Here is a 12,189-nt window from a genome sequence, read left to right on the forward strand (position 1 = left end):
GATGCAAACTTATCCTTCAACTGAATGTGGATCCTTTGAGAACAAGCTGCTCCCTGAGCACTGGAGCTGATGGTGCTTTTTTTCCCTGAGCTCGTGGCGCAGGGGTGGCTGCAGGTGCTCTACAAGAAGGATTTCCTCAACCTTCCTGTCTGGGGACTGTATGTAACTACAGAGTCTCATGTTTTCATGAGCTCAAAAAGGAATTGCACCTGTTGATGGAAGAAAGATCCATCAGAGCCATTATCCAAAAGGTCTCGTATGAACTTAGGGGGTTTGCAAGTCACAGATTGATGAGGTCTGGTGAACAACTGGGTATGAGGCGCCATGGGATGTTTTCCCTGATTTATATTTTATAAACATCCATTGTTTTTTGTCATCGAAGATAATGAGAATTTGTTATCTGATGTGATCCATTTTTACCATGGATCACACATTTTTAACATGGAGCGCACATGCAGCCCTCTCAGAGAGGTGTGAATGAAGGTGGTGTCAGTCTATCCATAAGCTTGTAGGAATTTTACCCTCTCTGGGCCCCCTACACCTGTGCCAAATGCGCCTCAAATCAGCTGAGGGGTGGGGTTGTGTGGGGATAACACATCTAGGGACAATGGGATTCTTCTCTTTGGAGCACAGCAAAGGACAGAGCTGAAAAGAAAAGGCAGAAGGGGATTCAGCCAAAGAACTCAGGAGAAACGACAAGAAGCCAGCCCAGTGTGGAGGCCAGCGTGACAGAAACAACATCAACAACCCCCAAATCATCCCCACACGCTCCTGCAAACACAGAGAGAGAGTCTCCAGGAAAGGAAAAACCCACAAAAGATTCACTGAGGCGAGGTGAGTGGGGGTTCAGACATGTCTTGCTCCTTCTTCCCTGCTGTTTTCCCTAACACTCATTGAATTAAGGCTTTCCAGCCCACCCTTTTCCCCCCCGGAGTACAGTGCTGCTGGTTGTGCTTCCAATCACTAGGTCATGCTTTGGGAGTTGTCAGAGCTCACTGGAGAAATTTGGAGCTCTGTAGAACAACATGAATTCTCAGGAAAGCTGGAGTTGGGCCAAAAATTCCTTCCAGATGATTTAATTTATTGATTTTAATTGATTTGGCACCATTCTCTCTTCACGCTGTCATCTCCCCCTGCTTCTGGCAGGTTCATGTAAGCATTTGTGTTCTTCAGCAGAGCCCCCCCAGCCATGGACCTTTCCAAGGTGTTTCCTTTCCAAACACCGGGGGTGTTTGTTACCTGGCCTGCTCCTCCTCCTGGGCTTGCTCTTCGTGTTTCACAGACAACTGACAGATTCAGCTGAGATTGGGAAGGCTCCCAGCTCTGCTGACATGGTGGGAAAGGGATGGGCCAGAGCATCCCCTTTGGCCCAGCAGAAATCCATGTCTGTGATAGGAGACACACCTCCCTGCAGCCTGACAAAACTTGATGGGATCATCTCTTTCCCCTCCACCAAAGATGGAAAACTTCCCATCAGAGAAACACACAAGGAAGATGCATTCAATTAGCAACATGCCTTATCTTCTCCTCTGCTGAGCTGAAGGCAGAGCTGGAGTATCCACGGTGCCAGCAGGTTTTTACACAGAGATTGGATTTCATATAAAGCCACGAAATAATTGTAGCCCACAGGGGATCTGGTGATGGAATGGAATTAAGCAATCACCTGCAATTCTTGGAGACTTAGGCTAGATAAAAGGAAGCACTGGGCTGGGGCAGAGACTGAACGGAGCTGACAGCTTGCAGAGAGCAGTGCTTGGGTTAGCACTCGCTTCCCGACAGCTTTAACCCCTTCTTTGCCGAGGTGCAGCTGCACACCACTCCATTTCGAGGTGCTGACATGGGTTATCCTTGGCTCCGTGGTTTTCACAGCGTGCTGGCATGTGCCAGACTGGCAGATGGTCCATTCCACCATCCAGACAAGGCCTTGCACAGCAGATTTGCTTTTTATCTTAAAACTGAAGCAGGTTTTCCTCCTTGCAATTGCTTCTCTCAGCATCCAACCTTTTCCCTCCAGGCTCCCAGTTCCAGTGCGACACTCCTGCAATGATTGATATTGTCCTGCTTGTGGATGGCTCCTGGAGCATTGGGCGCAACAATTTCAAGCTCATTAAGGAGTTCCTGAGCAATTTGATTTCCCCATTCAGTATTGCAGAAGACAAGATAAGAGTGGGTAGGACACACTCCTGTTTCCTGATCTTAGGATGATGTTTAAATAAGCCTTGGTCTCTTGACCCTGTGGTTATGTTCTCCTCTTGGGAGCAGTTATTTCTTTAGGATGGGGTCCCAGAGCTGCTCGGGGAAGCTTTTCCCATCTGGCAGCAAGCTCTGGCCTCTAGTGGCTGTGAAAAATATCTGCACAGTGAACAGAAGCCCTGCCTTTGGGCAGCCCTAGGTCGGGTGGTGATGCTGAGATACGTTTGGGATTTGCTGCTGTCTCTGACGAGGTGCTCTGATGGGTGCAGTGGCAGTGCCACGCTGGGGCTGCTGTGAGTTCAGCAGTGAATGGAGCTGCTTCCAGCTCTGAGTGGTGCTGGTAGCCAAGCTGTATATGAAATAGGATGGTGTAAATCCTTCTCAGCCCTTGCAGCTGATTGTTTGACCTTGTCAAATACATCAGATCATCATGACAGAGGTGTGTACTCCTCATTTGTATTGCTATACATTAAAACCCCAAATTCTAAGTTTCTAGGATTCCAACACCCCTGTACCCCAAGTGGTCGAGGCATCGCTTTGCTGACAGCATGGCAGGGCCATGGCAGGACCATTCTATGGAATCACAGAATGGTGGAATACCCAGATTTGGGAGGGACCCACAAGGATCATCGGGTCCAAGTCCTGGCCCTGCACAGAACACCCTGAGGTCCCACCCTGTGCCTGGCAGCATTGTCCAAACATTCCTTGAGCTCTGTGAGGCCTGGGACTGTGACCACTGCCCTGGGGAATGTGTTCAGTGCCCCACCACCCTCTGGGGGAAGAAACTTTTCCCAATATCCATCCTAAACCTCCGCTGGCTCAGCTTCATGCTATTTTCTCAGAACCATGCAGAGAAGTGGAGTTAGAAGACAAACCTGCTCACCCCCAACCCCTGCCGTTATTTTGCGTCATCCTCCCTGCCAGTCCTGACACGGGCTCCCAGAGTGGGCTTCCTGCAGCTCACCCGGGCTGGCTGGATGCTCACAGCTCCTGTCTCCCCAGGGCTGTCCCAGTACAGCAGTGACCCCCGCACAGAGTGGGATCTGAGCGCTCACTCCACGAGGGAACAGCTGCTGGAGGCCGTGAGGAGTTTGCGGTACAAGGGTGGCAACACCTTCACAGGTAACTCCCCCCTGCAGGGCTCCAAACAGCCACGGAGGGGGAAGCTGTTCCCATGGACGATGTGCCCTGTGGGGACTGTGGCCATGGGGGAGCAGAGAAAGCAGCAAAGGCGTGGGGGTTTTTTTTGGAAGGCTGTGGCACAACCTCCATCCCTGCCCCTCCCCAGGTCTGGCACTGACCCACGTCCTGGAGCAGAATCTCAAACCTGATGCTGGTGCCCGGCTGGAGGCTGAGAAGCTGGTAATCCTCCTGACTGATGGAAAATCCCAGGATGATGCCAACCTGGCTGCTCAGACCTTGAAAAACCTGGGCATAGAGATATTTGCCATTGGTAAGATCACAGCCATCGTTAAGCTGCAGGACAAAGCCAACTTATTTTTGGTCATCTTCAAACTGAAGGTTATGTCCCCTCAACCTTGACAGAAGCATCCTGAGGCTGTAGAACTGAGGTAGTGGGTGAGACCTCATTACATGGTGGCTCAGATGAAAATTAACTCATTTATTCAGCCCAGGCAGTGTCTTCAAAGGATTTTATTTATTTATTTATTTATTTATTTATTTTTGAGAAGGTATTCACATGAGAGATTTCACACCTCCCATCTAAAGACCTTTGGGAGCCTCAGGGCTCAGTGCCATGAAAACATTCTCAGCTGTGGGATTAGGCAAGAGAACGTTGTATTGGGGATAGCAGGACACCTCCTGTATAACTACCGCCTCTCACAACTTCCCATTCTCTGAATAATAACATTATCTGCTTCTCACTGTCTGGAAGCAACACTGAATGGCCTTGAGCAGCTCTGGCCTTGAGGACCACACGAGGTCTGCTGGAGACTGATACATGAGCGATAAAGTTACATAAAATCTCCCCTAAAATTGCAATCTCCAAAATTTTAAGCGATAATTTATATTGGGAACATGCAAGTGAGGGCTTATTGCATAGGGTTATGCAGGTAAGTGGCTTTCATGGAGGGAGGAGAGCTGCTGAGCCTCCTTGGGCAGTGTTAGGGAACCTTGACCCTAGCTCAAATGGGAAGCAAAATGAGTTGTTCTGTGGAGCTTGGACAGCAGAGAGTTAATGAGGCTGGGGATCTGAAGGATGGAGATGGAGGATGCTGTGTGATGGAGAAGTTCTGTTGTATAAATCGGCTTTTTTTTTTGCTCGTCCCTGACTCTGTTGAAATGCAATGTGATGTTCTGATGAACAACAGGCTCTCTGTGGGGCGCGCTGGCACCTCATAAATATAAAATGATTGTTTGTTCATTCAGTCCCTCATCTGTTTGTGCCAACTGCCTCTCGGGCTGAGAAACCTCCACCTTTCTGACAGCAAAGCCTGCACCTGGAGAGGAGGCAGGGAAGCAGAAGGAAGAGTCCCCAGGCTGCCTCCAGGCCACTGAAGCCTCCTGAGCTGAGAGCTCATCCCAGGCTGGCTGAGGTGTCCCGGGGCACTGGGGCACCTCTCTGGCAGTGGAGCGGTGGGGAGGCTGTGCTGGGACAGCAGGGTGGTGCTGAGCCATCCCGGGGTCCCTCTGCTCGTCTCAGGGTGTTTCTCAGCCTCGCTGTCTGCTCGCAGGGGTGAAGAACGCGGACGAGGCGGAACTGAGGCAGGTGGCCTCCGAGCCGCTGGAGCTCACCGTCTACAACGTGCTGGACTTCCCCCTGCTCGGCTCCCTGGTGGGCAAACTCACACGGGTCCTGTGCACCAGGATCAAGGAGAGGAGCCACAAGGAAACCACAGGTGAAGTGGGACCTCCCTGGTGAGGGCTGAGCTTCCTGCGGCTCGCCATCAGCATTCCTCTTGGAGGATAAAATCACCGAACGACAGCAGTGACCATCACAGGGAAAAGGGGCTTCCTTTCCCTCTTCCTCTGTCACATGGTGTGGTAAATGTGTGGTAACTCCTTTTCTGAGTTTCTTCCAACTGAAAAGAGGCAGAAGAAACAGGAGAACTAAGATGAAAATATGCTAGGGAAAGTGTATGGGGTAAATGTGGAGGTAGGATGAGGAGGTGATAAAACACCTAAGCACATTTTCTTTTCTCCACCAAACTTTGAATGTTGGCTCTCCAAGGCATTTTCAAGTTCAAGTCAAGCAGCCGTTTCTTTCCTTTGCTGGGGAACATCTTGCATGATGAAGAGCATGAACAACCACTCCAGACGTTAGCTTAGATCCTCAGGAGAAATATTGTGTACATATTTATATCCCCTTTTGCTCTAAGATTGACTTAAACAGAATGGGAACATCTAAATTTCATACATAATTTTATTTTAATGCTCTGGATGTTCATATAAATAAGTTCATTTACTCTTAGTGATTTGTATTTGGCATAACTAGACATAATTAGAGATTTTACAAAGGTGAAAGGCTGAAGAAAAATGAGCTTCTCCAAAAAGAAACCAAAGTAAATTTTGCTTGTTAGTTTTGGCAAATCTTTGCAATTGAGGAATGTAGACTTGCGTTGAAGAATTATTTGCAGCACCCAGCAAAATACACAGCCTGCTCTTTATGGAGTATTTATGTTCTCTGTACACTCAGTTTTAAAATATTTATTTCAGAGCAGTCTGGAACAGTTTCTATACTCTACGGGAAAGGAGGCTGCAACTTGATTTGAAAAATGTCACTCATACTTATGAGCTGGAAAGTATGTTTGGCATGAGAAGTGTGAATATAAGAAAATAACTTTTTTAATTCCTAGGCAGCGCTGTGAAAGACACCCCTGTGAACACGGGTCCCCAGCTCAGCCCAACTGACCTGAAAATATCTGCTGTGACCTCCAAGAGCATGCACTTGGCCTGGAGCCCTCCTCTGAAACCACCGAAGAAATACCGGGTTGTGTATTATCCATCCAAGGGTGGGAGCCCCAAAGAGGTGAGAGACCTTTCCTGGGATACCTGAGACTGCCACAGCTTCCAGAGGGTGGCTGGGAGTTTAAGTTGGCTTGGATCGACAAAAAGAGGGTGGTAATGGGACATGAGTTAAGCCAGAGATGAAATTAAATGCACAATGAGTGTAAAAGTGATGAGGTAATAGGGTGATGAGACAGAAGATGTTGGTTTTTCTCTTAGCCAGTGTTATCCCCCCCCTAAATCATGTGTTTTGACTCAAAGAGGACACTCAGGTACAGAGAGCAGCCCAAGGATGCTCATCTGTGATGGATATGATTTAAAAAAAGCAAATCCCAATTGTAGATGGATTTCCATTGATTTCAGTGAGAGCATGACTAGAGTCTTGTGCTCAGTGTTTGCACAAATCTCAGGCTTGGGGGACAGGAATCCTTTTTGCCTCTCACCTCTCTGTTTTGGAGAGATTTTAGCTATCACAAAGCGCAGAGGGCAACTGGACTTCATGTTTCTGGGCACAGATCTGCCACGGAGAAGGCACTCTGGCCAGGGATGGTCAGTTCAGCCGTTCCATTGCTGAGGAGCAGTGATGCCTTTCATGTTTTCAGATTCTGTGCTGCCTAGGGGTGCTGTTCTGAGCCTCACATTAAGTGCTAGTAAGCTCTCCTCACAGAGTAGGTAGAAAAAAAAACCCCTTTTCCTGCTGGAGACCAAGGACAACATTCAGGCCCCAAAGCACAAACAACGGTGGCTGGAGGGAAGAACAAGAAGGATGGGACCTGAAGTTGTAATTGGACAATTAAAGCTCAGTATGCAAATGGACCAAAACTTGTAAAAGTAAAATTTCGTGAGCGGTCAGATGTTTTTTGTGATAATTTTTAGTCCACCTTGGGTGTAGCCCTGGCCAGGCTCCTGTCCTGCCCAAGGTGTACCCTAGAGGCCTTTTAATAAATATCTGCTTTATTCTCCAGCTCCGTCCAGTCTCTGTCCCAGCTCAGCCTTCCCAAGGCATCATCACCAGCCCCTCCGTGCCCTGACAGCGCTGCCTTGTGCTTGCAGGTGGTTGTGGAGGGAGCAGTGTCCTCAGTGCAGCTGTCCAACCTGACCTCGCACACGCAGTACCTGGTGTCGGTGATCCCCGTGTACAGCGCAGCCCTGGGGGACGCGCTCAGAGGCGTCACCTCCACACGTAGGTCGTGAGCGGTGGGAATTGTGCTGCTGGCTGCTGCTGGAAGGGGAGCAGGGCTCCCTCTCTGACCATCTCAGGCTGGAGCCTGCCTTGTGTATTCCCCGGCTCAGGTTCCTGCCTGCAGGTCTCTTTATCTGTGGAGACGCTCAGAACTCAACCAGACCCTGAGCAGGCTGTTCTTTGAGCAGCTGGCTGGGCCAGAGACCTCCAGGGGTCCTTTCCACCTGTGTCATTCTACAGAGCAGAATGTGGCAGGAACACACCCTGCTAGAAATGTATTGCAACCCTTTGCCGTTTTATATATATATATATATATATATATATATATATCTTTAATCCATGGTCTCCAAGTGAATTAAACTCTCTGTAACACAGAGACTGTGTTAGACATGGGGTAGGTGCCCACCAGCTTGCAGTAGCTGTTGTAAAGCCAGGTGTCCCCTGGGTTTTGAGTGGTTTCAGACCTCATACACTGAAGGTACCTTTGTGCCTTATTTTTTCTCTTTAGTGCCTTTGTCTTCCCCTCGCTCCCTGCGCGTCTCTGAGCTGAGCCACAACAGCCTGAGGCTGAGCTGGAAAGCAGCCCAGGGAGCCACACACTACCTGGTGCTCTGCTCTGCAGCCCCTGATGGAGCAGAGGACTACACAACAGAGGTAGAGTTTGTGACAATAGCGATAATATTGTTCTCTCTCTCTCTCTCTCTGGGCTGAGTTTAGTGCTAGCTCTAGGCTTTGGCAATTGGTATCATGTGGTCAAAGGAAAAAAAGTATCAGAATTATTGCCAGAAACAGCTCTCATAAGAGATTATTATTATTTTTTTTTAATGGTTTGTATCAAAACAATTTATAACTGCAAGGGTTTCATGTGGGAAATTAGAGAGATCTGACTACCTCCTGAAGGCCTGGAAACCAAGGCTCTGAACTCATATCCTTGCAGCCCCAAGTGTAGTCACCGTGTCCTTGAGGCTGTGCATAAACATCTTGACTGTGTGTATCTTTAAATGTTAATTGAAAATGTGTTAGGGCGGATTTTGCTGACATCTGAAAACAGACCGACGACACTGCAGATGAACAAAACAATGCTTGATGAACGGAAAATCTTTAAAAACATCTAAGAACCCTTTGTTCTGCACTTTAATGCCTTATCTGGAGTACCTGTAGGCTGAGGGTATGAATTTAAAAAAAAACAAACTGAGTGAGAAGGAACACTTATTGGCCTCTTTGACTAAGATTCCCCCTTGGAATGCACAGCAACAGGGGAAATTGCAGGATGGTTTGCAAAACAGAACAGCTAACGCTCTGCTTCCAGGGCATAATCATGGGTTTTTCATAAGATTCAGAACACTTGAAGCAACACCAGCATTCCAGTTTGTATTTCAGCGCACCGAAACATTCCCACAGCTACCTGTCCTACTCCCTGCACGAGTGCGATGCTCCAGACCGATGGGGCGCCTGCAAAAGCGGCGCTAAAACGTTCCCATCCCCTCCCAAAGCGCGCTGCAAGGGGCGCAGACTGCTGGATGTCGCCGCGGCGCCTTTCTGCGGCGGGCGGGCTGCGGGAGCAGAGCCGTGCCCGTGCCGTGCTGGCAGCAGATGGCAGCAGCTCCTGCGGCTGGGAAAAGCGGGATCGCAGCTCTCGAATAGCCCCTGATCCAGTACGCGGCAGCGCTTTGGTGTGAGACACTCGGGGCTCTGCAGAGCAGGGCTAGGAGGAGGTGCTGCGCATCCCCAGCTGTGCATCCCCAGCTGTGCATCCCCGGCTGGTTTGGTGTCACAGGGAAAGGGAGGCAGAACTCTGCAGAGCAAGGCTAGGAGGAGGTGCGGCACATCCCCAGCTGGTTTGGTGTCACAGGGCGAGACAGGCAGAACTCTGCAGAGCACCTGCTCAGGTGGGGAAGGGACTGCAGGAGAGGAGAATGAGGGGAGACATCATCGAGGTCTGCAGTTTCCCCACGAAGGGAGTGGAGGGGCAGCTCCCGTCTCTGCTCGGTGTGACCAGTGGCAGGACCCGAGGGAACAGCTGGAGCTGTGTCGGGGTGGGTTTAGGTGGGCTGTCAGGAAAGGGTTCCTTACCCAGAGGTGAGGCTGGGTTGGGAGCTGAACAGGATCCTCAGGGAATGGTCACAGCACCAGTGTGACAGAGGTCAAAGAGAATTTGTACAGCGCTCTCAGGCACATGGCAGGGCTTTCAGGAACAGGATTTGGATTATGGAAATCTTTGTGAATCCCTTCCAGCTTGGGATATTCTGTGATACCATGATTCTAGGACCGTTCTAGACCCTTAGTGTAACCAAAGGGTCCTTGGCCCGTGTCTCTGTAAGGTCCTGCTCTCTTAAATACATTGGGAGGTACCCTAGAGCTGAAGGGAGCCCTGAAACCTCTCTCTGTTGGCAGGTGAAGGTGACCCAGCCCGAGGTGCTGCTGGAGGGGCTGTCCCCCAGCACTGGGTACTCAGTGGCAGTGTATGCCATGTATGGGGAAGATGCCAGTGACCCGGCCAGCATCCAGGAAACCACCCGTAAGTGCTGCTGCTGCTTACTGAGTTGTTATTAAACACTCAAGGCAGGAGAGACGTGTTAAATGAGGTGATTCCCATATTGTGCATGTGGCTTGTACGCACGCTGCCTCTTTTCTGCTGGATCTGAAGCCAATATTGGTCCCCAAGGGGATCTCTAATTGCATGATGAGCTGTGAAAAAGGAGTGGTGTTCTCCTGGTGATAAAGGACCCCTGAAAGAGCTGTTCCTTGAAGTCTTTGTAGTCTGGGGTGAGGAAAAAGCCATCATCTGGCTGTTTCCTCCACTAAATCCGTGCAGCCCTTCATAACCCCCCACATACGCGTGTGGCAGTGAATCAAGGGAATATTTCCCTGCGTAAAGATCCAGCGTGTTAGGTCAAGGTGGGATCATCTGAGAGCAGCAGGAGGCAGCGGGTGGCCTTTCCTTGCGCAGCAGTGAAGCTGGCAGCGCTGTCTCTCACTGTCCTTGCAGTGGCCCTGAGCCCCCCCAGGTACCTGAGCTTCTCGGAGCTCAGCCACGCGTCGGTGCGGGTCAGCTGGGGGGCTGCGGCCGCCGCCGTGCGCGCCCACCACGTCACTTACGTCTCTAGCAGAGGGGGCAACGCTGGACAGGTGAGTGCTCAAGGGCTGGGGGCAGGAAAAAAAGGAACTTGTGGAGCTGGGTAACGCCCTGCTCTCCGTCAGCTGCATGGTTCAGGGAGAGCTTGTGTGCTGGCAGAGTTTTGACTCCGAAATGGGCGCTTTTGCTGCAGCTGTCAGCACATGCTGTCCTCCCTGCAGCTGTACCCTCTGGAATCACAGGGTGGTTTGGGTTGGAAGGGATGTCCATAACCATCTAGTCCAGCTCCCCTGCAGTGAGCAGGGACATCTTCAGCTAGATTGGGTTGCTCAGATCGCCGTCCAATCTGGCCTCGAATGTTTCCAGGGATGGGGCATCCACCACCTCTCTGGGTAACCTGTGCCAGTGTTTTACAGCCTTTGTTGTAAAAATCTTCCTTTATATCTCGTCTGAATCCACCTCTTTTAGTTCAAAGCCCTTGTCCTGTAGCAACAGGCCTTGCTAAAAAATCCTGTTCCCATCTTTTTTACAATCTTCCTTTAAATACAGAAAGGCTGCAGTAAACTGTCTCTTTTTCATCAGGCTGAACGAGCCCGAATGTCTCTTAAAATACCCACAAAACTCCCCCTCTGCAGGTGGAAGTTCCTGGCACTGCAACCTCCACTGTCCTGAGACCTCTGTCCTCCCTCACGCAATATTTCATCAGTGTCAGATCTACATACGATGAAGGGGACTCCTTTCCAATTACTGGCAATGTCACCACCTGTAAGTAAGACAGGTTCTCGTCTCAGTAAGAGGTGACAAAGTTGGTTTGTGTGTCTCTGAACTGGGATGTTTTGAAGACTGGCCCCAGCAGCTCGTGGCCAAAACCCTTGCACAGAGCACAGATGATTGCTGTTCCTTGTGTGTGGAATATTTCCAGCTGTGTTGTGCTCAAAATGAGGTGGAAGGGATAAAGAAAAGAAGCAGATGAAGAAAAGCATGATGTATCACTAATCTCTGCATCCTTAAGAGCCCCCCTAGTCTGCTTCCCTTTACAAAGGGAAGGTTATCTCTGTAAACAAGATAACCTGTCTTAATTAGGGCTTTAAAAATTATATCCCCCGGCCTGTCCTGATGGCTGTTGTCATATGGGTCTGAAGAAGCGACAGACAAGCTGGCCTCAGACATCTGCTCGGTTGATGTTTTGCTCCCCAGCCATCTGCTCCCCACCTTGGCTCTGACAAGCTGCTGTCAGAGCCCTCAGCTGCTGTTCCTTGTGCACCCCTCAGTGAAGGTGCCCCCTCCACGTGCTCTGAAGGTCACCGAGCTCTCCGGGAACAGCCTCCGCCTGCAGTGGGAAGCTGTCGCTGCCTCGGATGTGGTTGTCTATCAGATCAAGTGGAGCACAGCCAGTGGAGAGAAGCCTCAGGAGGTAGGAGCCCACGCACGGCTCTGGGGAGGCTGGGCTGGCTGGGAACTCACCTGCTGGAGTGGCAGAGAGCTGTGTAAAACTACTCAGGGGAATGCACTCCAGCAATTGAGCAGCTCAGCAGGATCCCTCCTGGGTCTGGCTTTCAGTGGAGCAGTCACCTTGAGGGCTGGGAGCAGGAGGGACAGCAGGGCAGAGTTCGGGCTCTGGGAAGATTGCAGAAGTGTTCTAGGAAACCTCAAGGATGAAATTCAATAGGGACAAGCAGAAAGTATTAAGCTTAGGCAGGAATAATTAACCACAGGTATACAGGATGTAGAACAAATAGCTAAGAAGCAACTCAGTAGAAAAAGATCTGGG

The 12,189-nt window shown here is 50.2% G+C and overlaps 1 protein-coding gene across 3 annotated transcripts in view; it reads left to right on the forward strand.

Annotated features, from left to right (window-relative positions):
• The window catches only part of COL20A1 (collagen type XX alpha 1 chain), a 50,632-nt gene that overhangs the window by 7,964 nt on the left and 30,479 nt on the right, over positions 1-12,189 (forward strand). For all 3 annotated transcript variants that reach the window (XM_040079936.2, XM_040079938.2, XM_040079937.2), the window contains exons 6-17: positions 634-834; positions 2,015-2,170; positions 3,196-3,315; positions 3,482-3,646; positions 4,887-5,051; positions 6,009-6,181; positions 7,213-7,342; positions 7,851-7,996; positions 9,737-9,860; positions 10,332-10,471; positions 11,054-11,183; positions 11,690-11,832. In XM_040079936.2, the coding sequence (XP_039935870.1) occupies positions 634-834; positions 2,015-2,170; positions 3,196-3,315; positions 3,482-3,646; positions 4,887-5,051; positions 6,009-6,181; positions 7,213-7,342; positions 7,851-7,996; positions 9,737-9,860; positions 10,332-10,471; positions 11,054-11,183; positions 11,690-11,832 (1,793 nt within the window). The remainder of the gene's footprint in view (positions 1-633; positions 835-2,014; positions 2,171-3,195; positions 3,316-3,481; positions 3,647-4,886; positions 5,052-6,008; positions 6,182-7,212; positions 7,343-7,850; positions 7,997-9,736; positions 9,861-10,331; positions 10,472-11,053; positions 11,184-11,689; positions 11,833-12,189) is intronic.

Source organism: Hirundo rustica, chromosome 16 (assembly GCF_015227805.2).
Source record: "Hirundo rustica isolate bHirRus1 chromosome 16, bHirRus1.pri.v3, whole genome shotgun sequence".
Classification (NCBI taxonomy): domain Eukaryota; kingdom Metazoa; phylum Chordata; class Aves; order Passeriformes; family Hirundinidae; genus Hirundo; species Hirundo rustica.